This window comes from Arachis hypogaea, chromosome 8 (genome assembly GCF_003086295.3).
Source record: "Arachis hypogaea cultivar Tifrunner chromosome 8, arahy.Tifrunner.gnm2.J5K5, whole genome shotgun sequence".
NCBI lineage: Eukaryota > Viridiplantae > Streptophyta > Magnoliopsida > Fabales > Fabaceae > Arachis > Arachis hypogaea.
This window is the reverse complement of record NC_092043.1, coordinates 33,083,937-33,106,031: the sequence shown is the minus strand read 5'-3', so window position 1 is coordinate 33,106,031 and position 22,095 is coordinate 33,083,937. Positions and strand designations below refer to the sequence as shown.

Genomic DNA, 22,095 nt, shown 5'->3' with positions numbered 1-22,095 from the left:
TCATATTTACTGTTTTCAGGTAAAATACATTAGATGGAAATTTGTCGGTAATCTTAAAAAGTACATACCGCAAATATATCATAAAAATTATATAACTTAAAATGAATTATGTTCTATGGATTTGCCTTTTTTTTCTTTGTTCTTTATGAAAAGAAAATTAACAACAGATACTAACTTCATTATATTTTGCCACCATTTTCCTATTTGAGGTTGTCATAGTAATTATACTATTTATCTTGGTTAAACTTCCATTAGTAGCCTAGAGTTTTATGATGTGATCTCGTGTGGTAATTGCTGTTGTTGATGGTTCCATTGCCAACTTTCAAGTTGAATGAGATTGCACTTTGCACTTCTCTCTTGAATCTGCCAATATATATTATCAACAACTATTAGTATGCTCTAAACAAAAGCTTCATAAATAAGCAGTACAGAAACAGTACAAGTTTGGTTGAACTCTAATTGGTAAACAGTACAAATTTTTAATCTACAAGCATTCAAAATTGGGAAATTTCTCTAGATTTCTAGTCCCCCCTACTCTTCTCTCTTAAAAATTGAACATAATGCTTCATTTTGATTGACAAAACTTAGAAGTTTAAACTATATCTACTCCCCTTTGTCATTTTAGAAAAGATAAAAAAATAGTTACCTCAAAGACAGATATGATTTGGAAAAGATCATAGAACTCTTCTAAGAGTTGTTTCTCTTGTGCAACTACTTCTGCTAATTCTGATAGCAGTAAAGCAGTCTCATCAACCTGATGATAAAGCAAATTTTCAATTTCAAGTTTAAGACCTCATCAGTCGAAAACACGACAAGCATAGTGTTTTAACAAACATACTGAAGGTGGGAAACAAGTTAACATTGACGCGATAGAAGCCGTGACATCAGTTGCATGCCGTAGAGTGATTGATGTCGATTGTAAGTCCACCTATAAGCATAATAACTTTGTTAACAGTTCTTCGAATAAGAAGGAAATATTGCTATTTTAATACGAATCTGACACATCATATTTAGTCATTGTTACAACTTAAGGGAAGCCTGCTAACTTCTTTTCATAATACTTTGTTTTTTTTTTTTACCCCCCTTACTTTATTGTAAGTGCAGCTAGATACAAAGTATTAGATTTGTATCTCTTGTGGTGTTGATTTTTTTTTTTTCATCTATGCAAGAATTGTTCATCATAGAGAATGCAGCCATACCTTTGCACCTTCCAAGAGGGGAATTCTACAGATAACAGAATACAAACTCTCTTTGATCTTGGTAATTGCTGACGAGTGTTGCCTTTCCAAACCTCCCCAAGTCTCCAACAGTTTCATCTGTCACATGCATATATATATATGTTTCTATATATCAGCCCAGAGGAAGAATAACATGACTGATGATTCTTAAGATTTAGTACTAACTTGAGAATACAATATGAAATTGAGCTTCATATTAAGCTTCTGTTTGCTGAATTGTATCATCTTTTTTAGCACTGAATTCTGCAGCTTTGTAAGGCCATCCCATGCACATAACAAATTGCTCTAAATCAACAAAGCATCAGCACCATTTCTCAATTGCGCATCTAGAGGCAAATCATTCTTAAGTGTAAGATGAGAGATGAATATAATGTACCTGTGCTTGATTAAAAATGTTTTCATTTACAACTTTGGCTCTAGCATTTGCATACCTCCATTGCATCAACCGATTTTCAAGCAAGCGAAGCTGATGGCCAGCCTCATAATTCCCACCAGAACCCATTGGCGAAGAAGGATTTAACAAGGATTTCTTGCTCTTGAAGAGATCAAAACCCATGGTAAAAAATCTCTCCACTCCTCTAGTCATGATGGGACTACTATGTTGTTTCTTCAAGCTCGAAAAGGACAACGGTTTATCCATGCTTTCAATCGACATGGATGGTGAACTAGTCCTTCCAGGTGACAAAGCCCACTGAGACGTAGAACTCTTGTAACCTGATGTAAGAGAGTTAGCCCTCTTGATGGGAGTTTTCAAGTTGAGTTTCTTAAATAAAATAGAGGAATCATTGGTGTTCATAATATCTACAATGTTGGAATCTGAAGTCCCCTTTCTAGGCCTTGTTTTCATCTCATCACTCATGTACTTGGAGGGAACCTCAACTCCCTTTTCCCTTGAATTCAAACTCATGGACACCTCGCTGTAATCCGATTCTGAATCAACCGAGTTCATGGAGGAAAAAGAGTTTCTCCCTGATGATAACTTTCTGTGCAAGGCATTCTCATCCAAGGAAAATCTTCCAGGAACAATGGAACGGTGTTTCTTCCCATAGCCATTGTATGAACCATTCTCAAGAGTGCTGCTATTCTTGTTTTTAGTCCTAGAAGAAAAAACAGAACTTGCCTTGTTGGGCTTCTTAGAATCGATCTGTTTGTCATGTTCAAGGTTTTCTATGATCCTGTCCTCGCTGATTCGATCGGCAAGCGTGACAGTTTCTCTTAGCAGAAGAAGGCCATAGTTGATGATGGCGTGTGGCAGGGCCTTGTTCTTCGGCGTGCTTGCTGCTGTTGCTGTGTCTTGTTGAACTAGAACCAGTCTTGCGTCGAAGTGGAGAGAGAACTTCACGTGTAGAAGAAGGAAAAGAGTGTTCAACAGAGGTTGTTGTTGGAGATGATGGAAGAAACCGTGAACTCACCTCACGGTTTCTGTGTTGACGAGATTGTTTGGGAGGTTGAAAGGGAACAACTGAAGAAGCACTTGGTGTCTTCATCATCAAAGGCAAACAAAGACAGAAATAATCTGTGATGCAAGTTAGTTATGACAGTTATAAACCAGGGACAGCAAAATGTTAAGTAGCAGTGTTCTATGGCAGCATCAAAAAGTAATGAATATGGAACATAGAAATATGAAGTAGCGTGCATAACATGAATGAATGATTGCACTGTTTTAATGAAAGGACTAAGTTAGTAGAAAATGATGTGCTGAGTGTTCCGGCCCCCCTGTCGTTGCTACCGTAAGGCCGGCACTTTGATGAAAAAACATTCAATTCAATGAGTGCCGACCAAATGGTAGAACCTTCTAAGTTCTAACTTTGCAACTTGGAAACTAAAAGGGCCTTTCTGTTTGGATTTCTCAAGATTAAATTTAAATTTGAAATTTTAACTGAGTCATTAGTTTATTATTTTGTTCCCCTTCAAGTTTCATTTCTTTTGATAGAGGCAAAAGTTGGGAATATTGCAGGCTATATTTCATAACTTAAATATTTGATCTTTCAGAGCTTGATGAGCTCAGGATTTAACATACTTAGGCCTAGGGTGTAGATCGGTCCAATCCTGGATTTAATTAAAATTGGGGGGCAAATAGCATTTGTGTGCATGCAACCAAAATTGTCCATAATCATTGGGTTGTCCTTTGTATTGGGAAAGACAGCCATAATTTCTTTAATTGGCTAGTCAAGTTTTTTATAAGAGTCCGGTTACAGTGACAGAGACCAAAAATCTGTTGAAACCCATCACATGTGAAAACACATATAAAGCCTGTCATAACACAGGCAATCAGGAATCACATGTGAGAGGGGCAATTGGAAAACCATAAGTAAATAGGTAAGCAAGGAAATTCCTGGCACATTTTGGGGTAAAGAATAGAGCAATAAGACTAGCAACAATGAATGGCAATGGATACTACGTATAACTAGCGGTTAACATCAATCTTTTACTAGAAAAATACAAGAAAAAGCTCTGAATTGATTGATATTGCCTAATACTTGTATCAAATGAACATCTATATGCTACAACGGAAGACTCATAATCAATGTAGACCCCCCAAGTTGCAGCCACTAGGCATGCCTGACCTAAAATTGTACAAGCATTTCTAACTACAAAATTAAAACCTCAATCTGTGCTTGTTCGTGTAAGGGTCATCAAACCTTTCCAGTTCCTCACAAATCAATGCAACTTTCACTGCTGCAATAGAGGATGAAAATAGTCAATGTGTTGATCCTGCTACTCTTTAATCTGAATCTTCCACCATCCATGGTTGGGAGCTCCTACTGAAATCAATGGAAATTGCATTGTTGCAACAAAGGATGAGAGTAGTCAACAAATTTTTCCCAAAGGGGCTTGTACTTCTCAATGCCGATCTTCAACCATGGTTTGGAGTTCCCATTGAAATGAAGTACAGCGCCTCTCTCTATCAACTGAGGATCAACGGTTGTGTAGCCAAAACCCAATACATGCCATGATGGATCCAAGGGTTCCGTTAATCCATAGAAAGTCAACAGTCCAGGGGGCAAGGTTCCAAGTTTCCACAATGTCCGGTCGACATTCTTTTCCTGCCAATAATGGTAGATGCCGGTAACATTCTTTTTCCTCCATTCAACCAAATCAAATACATTCATCCCGAATGCCCATCCACAAGCATCAGGATCAAAATGTGTATGAATCAGAGGATGGGAGTAGTTTAGATATTTGTGATATCTATGAAATGTCTCCATGCATGTTTCCACAGCCCCATTGACGTTGCCCTTCAAGTCAAGGGAGAAAAGACCAGAAAGATCCTTTTGAACTACAACATCATCATCCAAGAACACCACCTTCTTTAGTGCAGGAAATACCTCAGGTATATAAAACCTCAGATGGTTAAGCATGGATAGATATTTAGGGTTACGGAACTTGATCGGTGTCCTGCCATCGCCACTGTTGCCAGAAAAGTAATAGCTCTGTGTTTCTGTGTCTTGAAGTTGCTTAAGCACAGGAACATATGAAGCATTTAACCAAATGAAGTCTTCAAACTTTTGAACTTCCACAGTCACCCCACGGAAATCATTCATGGCAAACCATGCCTTCATTGCCGCAAAATTTATTTCATCAGTTACAAGGTGGAAAACAATCATATCAGGATTCTTAGAGCTTATCGATGTTGAATTGACAACAACTGAAGTTGCGAGAATATTGTCAGAAAAGACACAAAAATGAAAAAGATTGTTATCCTCAAGTTTCATCTCGACTTGTCTTTTGTCCCTCAATTTATTTTGCAGATTAAGGTTTTTGAACCATTCAGTTGTCAACCGAACACCAAGACAGTATAGGCTTTTCGGGACCTCTTCAGCAGCTATTTGTCCATATTTTGAACTCTTTTCAGTCACAGAATTCATCTGTTCTTCAAGCGCTTGAATTTTTGCTTTGAATCGCATGATCATGGTTGCACTGTCATAATGGAGCTGCTGAGCCTGGTATAACAGTAATGCCATATCACGGATAGCACTTTCAGATTCTCTAGTTGATAGAGGAACTCGCCTAGTGGCAGCGTTCGAGAGGAGAATTTGTGAATTGCGGATCTGGGCACTTAATTCCCAAGCAAATTGTAAATTGTTACTTTCTTTTGCAATCACGACAAAAGCTTTTGCTAGGGATATCTGATCATTAAGTTGTCTGCTCACCGAGTTAGGACTTAACATCTCATCAGTAATATTAAGGCCTTCCATAATCTTATCATGCTTGTAAGTTCTCTGTGCAGTCAGGTATAAAATGTTATTAGACAAACAACAACGATCCACCCCCCACACCCCACCCCCCCCCCCCCCCCCCCAACAAGAAAAAAACAAAAAAAACACACACACACACACAAACCCTTAACTTTGTAATAAGAAATCAGGCTAACAATCTAATCAAGTACATTTTTGCATGACCACGGTATCCTTTCTGGCCAAGCTTGACATTGCTTGTAGGTCCCAAATTTAGAAACAATATTATAATATTTATAGTTATTGGCTAGGAGCAGAGGGAAACCCAAGAAAACTTTGACAAGGTGCAATAACTTCATTTGATTCATGTAGCCAACCCTAACTAGTAGGGTAAGACTCTTCTTCTTGCTATAGTTATAGGCTAGGAACAATGAGAGTAATAACTGAAAAAATCACTATTCTCCCTATTGCTAAACAAGGTTTACCGACAAGATGCAAGCATACATACACCACTCATATGATCTAGCATAATGATACTACTCCAAACTATATTAACCATCCAACTGCAGACATATGTTGAAAAAAGTATGTATTAGTATTGACAGGAAAATTATTCAATCTAGTATTCAATTCAACACCCCCGGCCGGCCACTGTAACACACGGATTTCATCCAACAAAATTTTACCTCACGTAAAAAACATCCTAAAAGAAGAGAAATATAGAAAATAAAATATGCAGTGCACGTCTCATCTCACCAATAGTAACAGTTCCTAACTCTTGCACCATGCCCTGAGTTGGTTAACAACCACCATTCCAATGTTTCCATGCATGCAACTGTAAACTTTTTTTGACGATTTTATTTTATTTTATTTTATTTTATTGGGAAAAAGAAACGCATCTAAAAAGAAACACAAAATTAGAAACCAAAACACAGGAATTACTTCTTTAAACCCTGCATCTTTTTATTTACTCTGACTAAGAACCCTTAATCCCACTCCTCCTAAACAATCAATGCAACAAAAGAAAAAGGGATAACATTCATAATAAAATAAATCATCCATTTTGCTAATTTCCCCTCGCAATTTCCATAAAAAAAAAACGGCACAAATCTTAAAATGCTAATAATTATTACCTGTGCCAAAGCTGGTCTTGACTCAATCTGGTTCCCTTTGCTGAGAATATAGACAAAGAGGATAACCACTCCACAGCACAATGCCCACCACAACGCATCAGGAATCCTCCTCCTCACCGGCCTCCGAAAATCCGCACCTCTTCGCCTCATTTTCCCGGAAAATGTCTTTCCTTTTCCGGGAAAATAGTTTTCAGTTGGGGGAGAGAGAGCAGAAGCACAGAGACAGAATGTTGCAGATCACGAAGTGTTAGCAAGATCTGCAGGCAGCAGCTGGAGCTTCCAGTTTTGGATCTGTGAGGTGAAAAGATTCAGACTTGGGAGAATTAATTGGGTTTGCAGCTGTGGGCATGCGTGGTTAAGAAGAGCTTCGAGATCACTAATTGTCAGAGAGACAGCGAAGATAAACAGTTGGGAGGTTGTGATTGAGATTTTGATATTGAGTTTGTGGAAGTGGTTATTATCTTGCGCTGATGAAGTAACGAAGGTGCTTCTTCTCTTTTCACTGACGTTGACAAACGGCCATGATCATGCCATCTCAACCGTACCTATTTTCTTCTTTTTATTTTTCATTTTTAATAATGTCGGTCATGTCAACTATCGCTATAGTTATAATGATTTTATACTTGCTTGCTTATTTACATATGCATAACGCTACCACAAAATATTTCACATTGGCTAATTTATATAAATTAGGGTTTAGTGCCACATTAGATACAGAATTGCAAAATATCATTTTATAAAAAATTGTGTATAAAAAAAATAAGTGACTTGGTTATTGTAAAGGATTCTAATCGCAATAGAACAATGATTTTTTTTTTGGTGACTAAATAGAAAAGAGAAAAAAGAGACAAAACCAAATTAATTGGCTAGGGTCATATCTAAATCTATTAGATGTTGAAGCTCACTCCATGGTTGGCTCCAATTCGAGTGAATGTCCGCGACAGAAGCAGCTGCTTTAGCCATACAATCTGTAACACTATTTGCAGTCCTCTGAATTAAAAGAATAGAGACTCTCCAATTCCAATTCATAACCTCCTGAATATGCTTTGCCAAATCCCATTCCGGAATATCCTTACTAAGTATTCTTTGGTTTACCAAGAAAAGAGCTTCTAAACAGTCTGTTTCACAAATAACCTCACGAAATCCACTCTCCCAAGCAAGAAGTAAACCTCTCCAAATTGCATACAATTCAGCAAAAAGAACACTGCACACTTCGACTTTTCCAGTGCAACCTTTCAACCAACATCCATCAGTATTGCGAATAATACAACCAAAACCAGCATAGCCAGAAGGAGCAAACCAACTAGCATCACAATTCAATTTAACAGAATGAACTGGAGGTGGAACCCAATGCAAACAAAGTGAAGGAGGAGACAGAGATTGATGCATAGCAAAAATAGTGTGAAACTCCCTTACTGAACTACGAATCAAACTCACCACTTTACTAGCACTCCATGAATCATCTATATTAAATAAGTCATGATTTCTGCTTCTCCAAATCCACCAGATAGTCGAAAAGAAAAGAAAAGCATCTCCACTCCTTGCACCTCTGTAGAGCCAATCATGTAAATTCGAGTTATCTGAATACAAGCCTAAAAGGGTCCAGACCTCCTTGGCACTAGGGCACTCCCGAAGACAATGAAGAATGGATTCAGAACCATTCTGACACCGATGACAGGTGCTAGATAAAGCTAAACCACGACCCAAACGAAACTCTGCTGTAGGAATAGCATTATGGAGACTGAGCCAAATCACGAACTTATACTTCTCAGGAATATGCAGACGCCATACCCACAACCAATTATCATGCTCATTCCAGTCAAACTTTCTTTTGGCTAGCCAACTGTACCCACTCCTAGGTGAGTAGAGTCTAGAAGATGCCACACCCCACGACCAACCCGAACTCTCTCCAGCATTCAAATCCGGATTATAAGCATTCAAACGCTGTTTGACATCTTCTGGAATGATAGAGAAAATATCATGGAGATTCCATTGACCATCTTTCCAAACGTCTCTAATAGTTAAATCAGAGTCAGATATATGTACAAAAGGGACATCTTGAGCAATTGGGCCCTCAATACTCCAATTGTCAAACCAAAAAGATTGATCAAGTGACCCAACGCACCAAGAGAAGGCATCCTTAAGAGCACCAAAAGCCTTTGAGATACTCTTCCAAACATGAGAAGCATTGCAAGGGACAGGGCCATCTAAAACTCCCTCATTCCTCAGATACTTCGCCCTCAATAGAGCAACCCAAGGCTTGTCCTGACAATGAAAAAGTTGCCACACCAATTTACCAAGTAAAGATATATTAACACACACAGGGTCTCTAACACCCAGGCCACCAAATTTTTTTGGAGTGATCACGGTCCTCCAATGAACAAGAGAAAGACCTCTACCATCAACTTGACCCTTCCAAAGGAACTGTCTCATCATAGAAGATAATTTATTGCAAACCCAATTTGGAAAAAAGGATACCTGCATATGATAGACAGGAATGGATGCTGCAACAGAATTGATCAGGCAAAGTCTCCCTGCTTTATTTAGAAGCCTTCCTTTCCAATTAGCTAATATTCCCCTCACCTTTTCAATCACCGAATGAAAAGAAGCCCTACTGGTACGGGAATGATTAAGGTTAACTCCAAGATATCTTCCTAAGTCCAAAGCAAAACGTATTGAAGAAACACTAGTAAAAATATCTCTTCTACGAGCAGTCACATTTTCAAGATTCACTTTCATGCCAGATGCCTTGCAAAAAATATTAAGAGAATGCATGACCATTTGGACCTGACTTTTTGTAGCCTGGCAGAAGAGTAAGAGATCATCTGCAAACATCAAATGAGAAAATTTTGGGCCACCCCTAGTGACAGAAACTGGTTTCCACACACCCTCGACCACCTTATGAGATATATAGCAGGCAAGTCTTTCCATACAAAGCACAAATAAGTAAGGAGACATTGGATCGCCCTGTCTAAGCCCCCTTCTAGGAGCAAAACTATCCAATCTATTCCCATTCCACATAATAGAAAGAGAGGATGCACGGACACAAGTCATAATCAAATTAACAGTGATGATAGGAAAACCAAAAGCAATGAGAGTACTCTCCAAAAACCTCCAATCCACCCTATCATAAGCTTTTTCAAGATCAATTTTAAAAGCAAGAGTACCTTTCTTGGATTTTGTGTGCTTCATGAAATTCAAAATTTCTTGGGCCACAATAATATTATCAGGAGCACCACGACCCGGAATAAAACCTTCTTGTAAAGGACTAACAATATCTGGAAGAAAAGGCCGAAGTCGGTTAGTCAATACTTTGGTGATAATTTTATAAACAACAATACACAAGCTAATAGGCCTGAAATCCTTCATAAAGGTAGGATTATCAATTTTAGGAATAAGCACAATCAGAGTTTCCATGATGTTAGGATTTAAGAACTCTACCAAAAAAGCGCTCCGGACAATATTCCAAATCTCAGTGCCTACTATCTCCCAATATTCTTTAAAAAAATAAGCTTGAAAGCCATCTGGACCAGGAGCCTTAAAAGGGCTCATACTGAATACTGCTGACTTGACTTCCGCAAAAGAGACAGGGTCAATTAACCTAGCACAAGCCTCAGTGCTTAGAGTGGGCATCGGAACATCCCCTAAACAATCAACCTCAACCTCAACCTCTTCCGTTGTACCAAAGAGATTCTTGTAAAAAGAGAGGGCTTCTTCCTGGAGAATATCTGGATCAGTAGACCAAGACCCATCTCTAACATATAATCCATGTACTCTATTATGGTTTCTACGCACCAAAGTCTGAAGATGAAAGAATTTAGTGTTTCTATCCCCATACTTGACCCACTGCTCTCTAGATTTCTGGTACCAAAAAAGTTCCTCTTGTAATAAAAGCCTATTATAATCTTCCCTCAGTTCAGCTTCTTTAATTCTCAGAGATAACACATCGGTAACCTCCAAACGCCGTTGAATCTGATCAATCTGATATTCCAGCTTATTTTTTCGCACAAAAATATTTCCAAAAATCTTTGAGTTGAAGTCCAAAGAAGCCTGTTGAACCATCTTAAGCCTTTCAGTAACGCCTCCAAACTCTTGATTCCAAGCCTTACTAATAACATGTTTATAAGAAGGATGTGTTGCCCACGCAGCTTGGAACCTAAAAGGACGAGAACCTTTCACTCTGGGGCTACCATGACAACGAACTAAAATAGGACAATGATCAGAATGAAGCCTGCTAAGAATTTCAGAATAACCCTCAGGAAACATTGACATCCACGCCTCATTAACTAGAGCTCTATCCAACCTTTTAGCCAAGTCCCTGCTAGCCTGAACTGCTCTATACCAAGTATATCTCCTACCAGTCACTTTAAGATCAAAGAGCTCACAGTCATCTAGAGTAGTAGCTAATAGACTAGCTCTGTGAGAAGAAAAATAAGCACCTGTACTCTCATCTGGTGCCACAATCTCATTAAAATCACCAATGGCCATCCATGGTCTATTATGGCCTGAATTAATAGAACGCAAATGATCCCAAAGCATACATCTTTTTTCGAATTGAGGACTCCCATATACTGCACTACAAAGCCAAACTAAGTTACCCACACTCACTTTCACTGTGATACATTGGTCAATTTGATCAATAACCACACAAGAAGCATTAGCAATAGAAGATAGAAACCAAATGCCACCCCTGTGTCCTACTGCTTCCTCAATACCAACACAATGAAAACCCAACTTATCCCAAAAATTTTTTAAATTATTAAACATGGTATGAGTCTCAAAGAGAAAGAAGAAAGATGGTTTATATATTCTCACCAAATTTTTGCAATGCACACGGGCCATCTTGTTAGACGCACCCCTCACATTCCAGGCTATGATATTGAAACTATCCATAAAAAACAGCAAAAAGGGAGCTCCAATAACAAACCTGAGACTCAACATGTTGTCCCTGTCTTCGACAATCCTGCCTTTAATGGACTCTCAAGTGGCAGCCCAATTTTCTCCGTCGAAACTTGCACCATACCTGCCGTCGATGCTCCATCCTTATCTACTGGTGAATTCTGCAAAGAGTTTGGGCGAGGACGCTTTCGCACAGTGCCATTTGTTGTCTCACATTGCTGCTGATAATGAACATTGTGCCGAGTCCCCGAAGAAGCCACACTAACCGATTTTCCAATATTGATGCCCCTGCTTAATTTTACTTTGGATCCAGTAGCATGTGTTGTACGTTGGTGGTTAGGCCTTGTCCAAGTACTGGTAGCCTTGTTAGGAGTCTTCTTTGCTTTTGGTTGGACCTGATGGGTACTAGGAGAAGGCTTTTGACCCATTTTATACTTTCCTTTCCTAATCACTTGAGTCCAACCTTCCAAATCCTCATGTTGTGCATGGTCTACATGAACAGCATGCAAATCACTCTCCACCAAATCCGGGACAGTAACATTTACAGTCTCATCTCCAAGATTCTTGCCAAAATGAAAACTTGCCTTTTCCACATGCACTGGATTTTTTGAATTTGAGCTTTCTGGCTGTTTTGCTACATCGCTGATCACCTTGGCATTAGTTCCTCCTCCTGCATTGCTGTCAGTCTTGCACACCTTCATATCATGACCAAACTTGAGACAGGAGCCACAAATAAGGTGAAGACTTTCATATTCAACCTCATATTCAACACCTTCAACAAGAATCTTCTTAGTCACTGGCAATCCTAAATCTATCTGAACACAGGCTCGAGCATATCGTCCTCTTTCAGCTAATTTTGTTGCCAAATCAACCTTAACGGGAATGCCAACTGCAGCCGCAACACGGAGCATTGCATCTTCTTGGTAGCACCAAATTGGTAATCCAGAAATTCTAATCCACACTAAAGTTGCTCCAAAACAGTTTTCACTTGATCTAAACTCTTGGTCCCAAGGCTTCACAGCCACATAATTTCCCTCAATCATCCATGGACCTCCTAAGAGAACCTTTTCTCGCTCCTCAGCCACATCAAACTTCACAAGAAAGTAGTCAAATCCCACGTCCAATAAATCAAAACCTCCCTTAATCCTCCATACCGTTCGGAGTTTATGAGACAATGCAGTGTAGCTATAATGTTTACCTAGCCCCTTAATCACTATAGCATCCTTATAAGGTTCTGCCAAGCAATTCTTAGCTTCTTGGGTAAATGTGACACTCGGTGGTAAGAGATCTCCTTGCTTCCCAGAAACTATCGCAATGTTATCTCCCGATAAAGTTTCAACAAGTGAAAAAGCTTTAGCAATCTTGGAACCCACAACTTTGTCCCTGAAAGAAACCTTCAAAGGCTTAGAAACCCTCCCGAATTATGACCCTCCTTTTCTCCTGATGCAATCCCTCCCCCGCTCTCCCCCTTATCTCTTCCGCCGACATTATCGGCTGCCTCACCGTATTTCACCCTCAAAGTCTCTTCCCCGCTCACTCCACCGCTCATCTTCGATTTTCAAAATTGTACAGAGTACGGAGTATACGTCAAGATATTTAGTTCTTGAACTTTTTATGATTAATTTTGTAAAGTTTGATTATTTTGAATCAAAATAAAATGCGAATATTATTTTATTATCGTGATAATTTTTTTAAAATTTGTATAATGAAATTGTATGCCAAATTTAAAGATATGGCAGTCAGTCTTGGAGGATCTGCTTCTAATCCTCATTCTACAGAAAATTTAAAAAAAGGCTAATTCATCTATGCCTTTAATTTTGGTGTTGAAATTGTCGAAATTACTTTTTGTAGTAAGTTTTAAATATTAAAAAATTGTTTATTTTTATATTTTTTAATTTAAATATTAATTTTTATCTCTTTTTAATAAGTTAGGCAAGTGTATATAGGCATTATAACATACACCTTAAAAAAATTGTATCGACAAAAATATCATAATATATGCTCGGATATAAATTTTCATAATATCTGTATGATTTTATTTGCATATGGTAGGAGCTTCTTTAAATTTTTCTTAAATTCAGAAATAAGGTATTAGTGTCCTTGTTGATATACCTATCAAGAGAAAGCTCGTTAAATAGCTTCTGAAACTAAATCTTTGTTGGCTCTGCCAAGCATCAATCTAAAAGGAAGTGACTTCCAACTTAGCTATTTTTATGAATACCAAATTAGTGACTGTACATTTGTTAAACGACATGTGAAAATTATGATTTCTAGATGCCACTGTTTAATGTAGCCATAAGAGCCCATTGACTTGAACCAATACTCGTAAAATCTGGCGACATAGTATAATCCAGTCAATGGAAGGTAAAAAATGATGCAACTATATAAAGAAATTTTCTACTGATTTCTCATTCTAGTAATACAACAAATCAGCTATATAAAAAATTAATATTCACATTTAGAAAAATATTTAAACATTTTATTCAAATATTTTATTAAAAAAAATATACAACCTTATTACAAAGCTAAGATATAATCTCAATCAACCATATATATTTTAAAATTTTAATAGATATCTAATATAATATCCTTTAAGTATAAGTCATTATTCACATATTATAATCTAACAAAAATGATAAAAATAAAAATTACTTGATTAACCTGTCATTTATCCAGCCACATGAGTAATATCATTTAACCAATACAACTAATTCACATAATTCATTATGTAATTTTTTTCTCTATTTCCCTCCTTTCTTTCTCTTTTTCTTTGTGGATGTGGTTGTTTTCTTTCTTTGTCAAACAAAATACTAAACCGTAACATACCAAGATAATTTCATCATTGTATAACTCAACCTAAATCGTGGTAATCACTTGGGTATATTAATTTTTCATTCCACCGGTAAATCACGACACGTGTTTAGGATGTGTTTAGTTTGTGTTTTTATTTTTTGTTTATATTCAATATTTTTTTGTTTTTTTGAATGTTATAAAAAAATTAATAAAAATAGTAAAATTTTATTTTTTATTTTTATCTCCTGTCTTTTCTTTTTTTTTCAAATTTAAAAAATATAAAATATTAAAAATAAAAATACAAACTAAATGTATCCGTTTTATAAAACCCACTTCTACTACTAAATCGTAGCTTTGCTTAGGGTTTCATGGTTGTCTACCTCCCCTACTAAATCGTGGATTGGACCAGGTTTTTTGACCGTCTTATTTAGTATTTAGTTAGTAAATTATAGAATTTAGTTGGATTTTAGGACTTCTAAAGACACACTAAGTAGTGCATTACTCTAATTTCTTTATTTCATCTTACAATATTATATTATTTTATCAATTTTTACTTAACAATATTAAGAGGTACGTGTTAGATCTAGCTAACAATAAAGTATGTAGATTGATTGATAGGCATGTTCGATTGGTATTATGTAAAAGCAATATAATGTGCGAAGGGAATACGTTAATTAGGCAATTTATTATAAGTTCAACTTAACACTCAAGGTGTAAACATTTAATTTTCCTATTTATTTGGACAAATATGTTCTAACCCATTCACATTATTGGAAGATCAAAAATAAAATAAAAGATGCAACTATTTTTATACGGGTCACGTTATGTATAACTAACTATTTGTGAATACTATACTAATTATTAATTAACTAAAGAGAAAGTATTGGAAAAACCAATATTAATGGTGTAAAACGTGTATAATAAATAAAAAAAATTAAAATTAATATTAAAAATAAGATCATTAATTAATTATTTAATTTTAAATTTTAAAATTTTAAAATTAAGATTAGTATTTAAATTCATTCACACTACGTACGGTTATTTCTAATCTTATTGTAACCTTCAATACACGTTTAAAATTCACTGTCATCTTTTCCGGTTCTCACCTCGCTTCACTGAATTTCTCGTCGGCCATATCGAGGCCGCCACATCCTCCCACCGACACCGTCCTCACCTCCGCCGGTCAGCCCGATTCGCCTTGCTCTTAGCCTAACGTTGCTGCCGCTGTTTTCGTGCCTCTCTTCCGAACCGGCTTCGTTTCTCCCATTCCTTCAAACTTCTTCTCACCGATGATACCATCATGTTCTTCTTCTTCTTCGAATTCAAGCATGGTTAGCTTCTTTCATGATTTGAGCACTATGCTTCACAACAGTACCATTTTTGTCATGACTAGTCCTTTAGAATTATGTTTCACCACAATAATAGTTTCTTCTGTTTATTCATCTTCTTCTTCTATTTTAATGGTCAATTTAGGATGGTCATTTTAGTAGGTATGTAGATGGTTATTTTATTTTTATGTAGATGATTATTTTGATTGAATTTGGTTTAGTTATATATAATTAAAATATGTTAGATGTTCAATTCATTAGGTATGTGGATGATTATTTTTATCTTTAAGTGGATGGTTATTTTTATTAAAAGTCAAAGACAGAACACTAAAAATGCAGAAAAATAGAGAGAGCAAAAGACAATGACCAATGAGTGAAAAGAATGTTATATTCTTCTTGTATTACAAATGAGAATGGTAGCTATATATATACAATAGGGCTGAAACTACAGCTCATTATTGAATGGTAAAACTTGGGTAATTCTATGATTGGCAACATCTTTTTCGTACAGCAAGACAAAAAAGATGTTTTTAGAATTATGGTGGTGCAGTTTCTGATAAGGGTGGAATTGTGCTGCTGAATTGTAGGTTGGTTTTGGGTGATTTTTTCTTTTTGTCTTGTACTGATTTTGTGGTGTGGTTTGTTAAAGGGTGAGTGGCGTGTGGCAAGCCAAATAGCAACGGTGAAATAAGATGATTATTGATGAAGGTGAAGTGGCCGACAGTTAAAAAAAAGAAGATATTGAGTTATTTTTCTGAAATAACTAATTGAATTTTTTAAAAATTTGAAATTTGAAGTGAGAGAATTTAAATTTTAAAATTTGATGTAAAATAACTAAATGGGAGATTTTAAATTTATTATTTTGTGGATAATTTTTATTTTTAATTCATATTGAACCAAATAAATAACCTATTGTACACATTGTATAAATACTTTATTAACTCTCTAACGGGGTCTTAACTAAATATGCTATCTCCTTTCCTTATAAAAAATGGGAGAACAAAAATAAAATTTCTGATTATATATTAGTGATCTAAATTTTTTCTTTTTATATATTTTGCTAAAGTGAAGTATTATTATGATATTAGAAAACAATATACGGTGCCTTCTTATGCAAATGTATACCCAAAGAATATTAACATAAGCGAGTAAATAATAGTGCCTTCTTAGAAGAGCTGAGCTATATTATCAAAATGTTATATTAAATTCAACAGGAAGGAATCAACAGATTAAAGCTCATTTTATGTATAATTTTGTATAATCAATCATCAATCCAATAATATTATAAACGACAGGGTTTAGTTTAAGGATGGATGAGGATGAGTCCATGATGCATATATAGGCACTTTCGTTTATTTTTGAGTAAGCGCATTTTTCCTTAAAAAAAAAATACTATTAGGATTTTTTTTTGATAGAAGCAAACTTTTAATTAAAAAAATAGCCAAACAGCACTTATATATTACAAAAAATATATCAGATTTAAAACTAAACAAGAAAGTAAATAAATTCTATGTTAAACTATTGTCTGAGAGGAGACGCAAAGTTCGATTACAAAGAATCTTGTACAAACAAAACAAAGACAAAGACTCATTACGATCTCTTTTGTTTCTAAATCTTCACAGTAAGTATTGCACCATAGAAACCTATCTTCTCTTCTTTTCATAATTGGTCCAAAAGCTTTTTGAAAATATAAACATTTCCATAAATGAAAAGCCTTCGTTGTATCTTCATCCCGAGCCTGCGAACACATCAGTAACACACCCATAGAGAGACCAGAAACACCACAAAAAGGGAGAAAAATACCACAAAGGAGTTATTTAATCTAGATCTGGATCTCAGATATAGATCTCTTGAGACAGAAATCACACAAACAAACAGAAAGTAATAATCTAGATTTGGATCACAGATCTAGATCTCTTGAGACAGAAACCACACAAACAAACAGAAAGTAAAAACAAAGGAGAAAGGATGCAAAGGAAGGAGAGAAGGTAGGTGATGAAGAGAGAAAGATAGAGAGAGGATTATGACTGGCGAAAAGAGAGAGAAAAGTAGCCGGTGAGGGTGAGATACTGGGAGGAAGTGAAAGGAAAGAAAGAAAGAGGCGTAGTAGAGGGACGCTGCCGCCGCCTCAGCCTGGCTGCGGTGTCCCTCCTCCCTCCTCCCTCCCCCCTTTTTCCTCTACTATTAGGATTATTTGGATCAAGAATAGTTATAAAAATAATATTTTCGACAAAAATTAAATTAGATTATTGTGTAAAAGAATAAGAAATAGGAATAACAACTCGACGCAACAGGTTACCATTATGCATAACTGATTCAATTTGGAGAACAATAAGGACAAATCTAAAAATAAAATTCGACCAGTTTCTCAGTTCACTAGTATGCTTAAATAAGTGTCGAGATTCAAATATTATTTTATACATGCAGTATCTGATTTGCAATAGATTAACTTTTGATCTATCAGACAGAGAGATACTATAAAAAATTAAACAAAAATAAGACAATCTAAAAATTTTAATGTAGAGAGTTAAATTTCAAAAGAACATTTTAATCATTCTTTTTTTATAATAATTTTCATTACATACCAATAATTTAGATATAATATGTATTTTAAAAAAAATATTTAAAAAATATAATTGATTACTAAAATATAACTATTTAAGTCATTATAAATATTATGTATAATAATATAATATTAAATATGTTAATATTTTAATATTATTAAAAAAGCAATTTTTTAAAAATGAATATAGAAATGAGTATATAAAAATTAATTTAAAAAATAAAAAAAATTTAGTGTACCATATTAAATTAGTTAAGTACTTATTTGGGTATTATTAAGTGCTTGTTTGAGTGTCAATAAAATGATAGAAAAAAAAATTAATGAAAAATATCATTTTTTATTTTTTAACGTATTTAGTAAATTTTTAGTAGTAAAATAAAAGTATTAGAAAAATAAAAAAAATCTTTCTGAAAAGTTACAATTGATATTTTTTTTAAAAAATATTTTTTCTTAAAAAAGATATTTTTACGCAATAAATAAATAAATAAATATTTTTATATTATTTTACCTAAATATAACTGACAAATAAAAAATACTTTTGTAAGAGATGTCTAAAATTAAAATTATTTTTATTTTTCGATAAGGTCTTTAAAAAAAATATAACTCAAAAATGAAAATTTTTCTTAAAAGTTCACCCAAATAAGTCATAAGTTGATAGAAATTAAAAAATATCTTTTTTTAATTTTTTTGTGTGTTTGACAAATTTTTAGTAATAAAAGTAAAAGGAATAATACTACACATCCAAGTTTTTTTATGAATCAAATTCAACCAAGCTAAACAATAAGACTTGAAGTAATGCTACCCATAACTAATTTTTGTTGATGTTAGATCAACTTGGTTGGACTTAGTTAACAAAAACATTTAAATATGTAGTATTATTCAAGTAAAAGTACTAGAAAAATAAATTAAAAAAAAATCTTTTTGGAGAAGTAACAATTTAGGTCTTTTTTAAAAAAGTATTTTTGACGTAATAAATAAATCAAAAATATTTTTATATTGTTGTACCCAAATATAATTGATAAATAAAAATAATTTTTTTGGCATGAGATATCCAAACATTAAATTACTTTTACTTTCTAAAATATTTTTTAAAAAAAAAAAGATAACTCAAAAAAAGATATTTTTTAAGCAGTTCATCCAAATAAGTTCTAAGTAAAAATTAATACAAAATGAAACAATTGAGATATAAACTCATCACGTAATAAAAAAATTTACATATAAATAAAGTCACTAAATCACATAATATTTTTTATTTCTTTAAGTACATATTTCATACATAAGTATAATTTTTTAAAAATGTTGGAGGCCAAAGCCACTACTTATCCCCTTTCTATCCCTCTAAAAGGAGAAAGTTAGATGCTCCTCCACTAAAACTCGGCTTTTTTACCTATATACGCATGTTAAATACATTTATTCCCAAAATGCGCATAGGTGGAAACTATTCTCAAAATGCGCAGTTCCATTTCTTGCATGGCAACTACGAAATAGATTTTAACACCATTTCAGGCGAGGTGCCTACAAAATGGGAGAACCATATCAGGTTCAGCAGGTACGAAATGAAGAACCCATTTCCTGCGTGGCAGTAGCAAAATGGAACGACGAAGTTAGGGACGCCAGGCACAAAATGGGGGCACGGCGGAGGTGACAAATATGGGCACTCCATGTCTATTGTACCGCATACAAAATGTGACAAATAAGTGTGTACCACACACGAATTGGAACAATGACAAGGCTATAAAAACCCATCTCCTGCAGAACTGATGCCACAATTCCAATTCTCACTTCTTCTACCCTCCCTTCCTCTCCGAAAATTCCATTTTTGTAGAAGTTATTTTCACCAATTTTTGGTGTGGTAATGACATCTGAACACATTTATGTGGTCATATATCCCAACGGAAAAATTTCACATACAATTGAAGGAGTGACATTAATGTGTGATGACCCACTTTGGATAATGATTCCCCCACAATCAACTCTGCAACAACTAAAAAATCTGATTCAGATGAACACTGGGTTGGTTGGAAAAAAGGAGATCAGTACGCTGATTTACAGAATGCCAGTTGCAGTAGCAATTTCGTTTGCATATCAGAAAATGCATATTAAATCTGACCAGCACGTATCGATGATGTTTTCGTATCATCGTAGCATTGGAAGCATATATTCTATGGAACTTTGTGTGAATCTCCAAGATGTGGGGGGCAACTCATCTAGTTCGAATAACGTGGATGAAATACGAAATTTCGGTGTTGGTCAAGGCATTCCATTTCCGGAGATTGGTGGGGCTCGCAGTCCGTCCTTTTAACGCGTTCGTGGCTCCCGTCCAGAATGCAGAAATTCCTCACCGACGTCCCTCCCCCACTGTCCATGTTGCATATTGACAAACCCCATTTTGAGGGTTTATCTTGTACTTGATTTAGGGGATTTTATAACCTTTTACCCACATTTATCCAATGAAATAACATGGTTTTATAACTTCTCCCTTAATTGTGCTTAAGAGTGAAAACATGCTTTTTAGGACTTAAAATAGCTAAATCTAATTCTCCTTAATTCCACTAGATGCCTTGATATATTTGTTAGTGATTTCAGATTGAAAAGGCTAGGAATGGATCAAAGGAGTGAAGAGAAAGCATGCAAAGTGGAGAAATCATGAAAAGTCAAAGAAGTTGAACTCGCCCATGGACGCGCGCGCGCACCTGGCGCTTGCGCGCACCTGCGAATCACCCCATGGACGCGTACGCGTGCTGTGCGCGTACGCGTCGGTGCCGTTTTATAATTTTTAATGAAAACGTGGCCAACGAATTCTGAAGGGTTGTGGGGCCCAATCTCAACCAACTTTGGCGCCTAAACTGCTATTTAAAGCCAAGGATTGAAGAGCAAGGGGGATTCCAATCATTACACAACCATTTAGTCATAGTTTAGTTTAGAAGTAGTTTCTAGAGAGAGAAGCTCTCACTTCTCTCTAGAACTAGGATTAGGATTAGTTTTTAGATCTAGGTTTTAATCTTTACTTTCTTCCACTTCTATCTCTCAAATCCTTGTAGTTACATTCATCTTTCTTCCATTCTTTTGTTGCACTTTTCTTCTATGTTGTTCTTATGCTTTGTTGTAGATCTAGTATTGTTCCTTCTACTTTCTTCCAATTCAATAAAAGGTAATTCATAATAAATGTGTTCATTTGATTAGTTGTTGTTTAATTCCTTGCAATTGAGTAGTGTAGATTTACTTTTCTTGCAATTTTACTATGCTTTCCTTTTATGCCTTCCAAGTGTTTGATGAAATGCTTGGTTGGATTTTAGAGTAGAAATTTATGTTCTTGGCTTGGGAAGGTAACTTAGGAACTCTTGAGTTACTAATGTCCAAGTGATTGATGATTGGGAGCCATTGACTCTAGTTCTCACTAATTGAATTAGTGGAGAGTTAGGACTTATGGACTAGGATTGATATAGCTCATTTGACTTTCCTTTACTACTAGTTAGAGGATGATTTAATGAGATTAATCCTTGCCAATTCTCATGTTGTGGTTAGTGATTAGGATAGAGATCCTTGACCATCAACCCTTGCCAAGACCTTTTTAGGCCTTAGTTTACTTTCTTGTCATTTATCTTTCATGCCTCTTATCAAAACCCCAAAAATAACTCACAACCAATAACAAGACACTCTATTGTAATTCCTAGGGAGAACGACCCGAGGTTTCAATACTTCGGTTTATAAATTTAGGGGTTTGTTTTAGTGACAAACAAATTTTTGCATGAGAGGATTATTGTTGGTTTAGAAACTATACTTTACAACGAGATTTTATTTGAGAAATTCTAAACCGTCAAAAATCTAATCGTCAAATGGCGCCGTTGCCGGGGATTGCAATGGTGTTATGTTATTGGTTATTGTATATATGTGAATATTGTGAATATGTTTGCTTTTTGCTTCTTTGTTAGTTTTTAGTTTGTTCTCTTTATTTGTTACTAT

At 35.3% G+C, this 22,095-nt stretch overlaps 3 protein-coding genes across 3 annotated transcripts; all 3 read right to left on the bottom strand.

Annotated features, from left to right (window-relative positions):
* Positions 1 to 10: 10 nt before the first annotated feature.
* On the bottom strand, positions 11 to 2,754 carry LOC112707084 (QWRF motif-containing protein 3). The gene is made up of 6 exons (XM_029288733.2): positions 1,615 to 2,754; positions 1,404 to 1,523; positions 1,200 to 1,316; positions 839 to 928; positions 647 to 754; positions 11 to 363 (listed from the first exon to the last, which is right to left on the bottom strand). Exons 1-6 carry the CDS (start codon positions 2,185 to 2,187, stop codon positions 268 to 270), a joined length of 1,104 nt encoding a protein of 367 aa, XP_029144566.2. The 5' UTR covers positions 2,188 to 2,754; the 3' UTR covers positions 11 to 267.
* An 856-nt stretch (positions 2,755 to 3,610) lies between these two features.
* LOC112707083 (probable galacturonosyltransferase 10) lies at positions 3,611 to 7,138 on the bottom strand. The gene is made up of 2 exons (XM_025758645.3): positions 6,550 to 7,138; positions 3,611 to 5,461 (listed from the first exon to the last, which is right to left on the bottom strand). The coding sequence occupies exons 1-2, from the start codon at positions 6,697 to 6,699 to the stop codon at positions 4,010 to 4,012; spliced, it is 1,602 nt and encodes a 533-aa protein (XP_025614430.1). The 5' UTR covers positions 6,700 to 7,138; the 3' UTR covers positions 3,611 to 4,009.
* LOC140174710 (uncharacterized) lies at positions 6,787 to 20,004 on the bottom strand. The gene is made up of 7 exons (XM_072200211.1): positions 19,838 to 20,004; positions 11,573 to 12,831; positions 11,365 to 11,420; positions 11,148 to 11,283; positions 10,388 to 11,054; positions 8,158 to 8,290; positions 6,787 to 6,840 (listed from the first exon to the last, which is right to left on the bottom strand). Exons 1-7 carry the CDS (start codon positions 20,002 to 20,004, stop codon positions 6,787 to 6,789), a joined length of 2,472 nt encoding a protein of 823 aa, XP_072056312.1.
* Positions 20,005 to 22,095: the final 2,091 nt, after the last annotated feature.

What these genes read in the sequence shown, in the direction of transcription:
- LOC112707084 (XM_029288733.2), bottom strand. Translation starts at nt 2,187, where the DNA reads ATGAACTCGGTTGATTCAGAATCGGATTACAGCGAGGTGTCCATGAGT. An exon ending in CCCTCTTGGAAGGTGCAAAG is followed by an intron (nt 929 to 1,199) that starts GTATGGCTGCAT and finishes TTATGCTTATAG; the next exon opens with GTGGACTTACAATCGACATC. An exon ending in AAATCATATCTGTCTTTGAG is followed by an intron (nt 364 to 646) that starts GTAACTATTTTT and finishes ATATATTGGCAG; the next exon opens with ATTCAAGAGAGAAGTGCAAA.
- LOC112707083 (XM_025758645.3), bottom strand. Translation starts at nt 6,699, where the DNA reads ATGAGGCGAAGAGGTGCGGATTTTCGGAGGCCGGTGAGGAGGAGGATT. An exon ending in CAAGACCAGCTTTGGCACAG is followed by an intron (nt 5,462 to 6,549) that starts GTAATAATTATT and finishes CTGACTGCACAG; the next exon opens with AGAACTTACAAGCATGATAA.
- LOC140174710 (XM_072200211.1), bottom strand. Translation starts at nt 20,004, where the DNA reads ATGTGTTCAGATGTCATTACCACACCAAAAATTGGTGAAAATAACTTC. An exon ending in GGATGGAGCATCGACGGCAG is followed by an intron (nt 11,421 to 11,572) that starts GTATGGTGCAAG and finishes TCAATATCATAG; the next exon opens with CCTGGAATGTGAGGGGTGCG. An exon ending in CACAGTGAAAGTGAGTGTGG is followed by an intron (nt 11,055 to 11,147) that starts GTAACTTAGTTT and finishes CTATTAATTCAG; the next exon opens with GCCATAATAGACCATGGATG.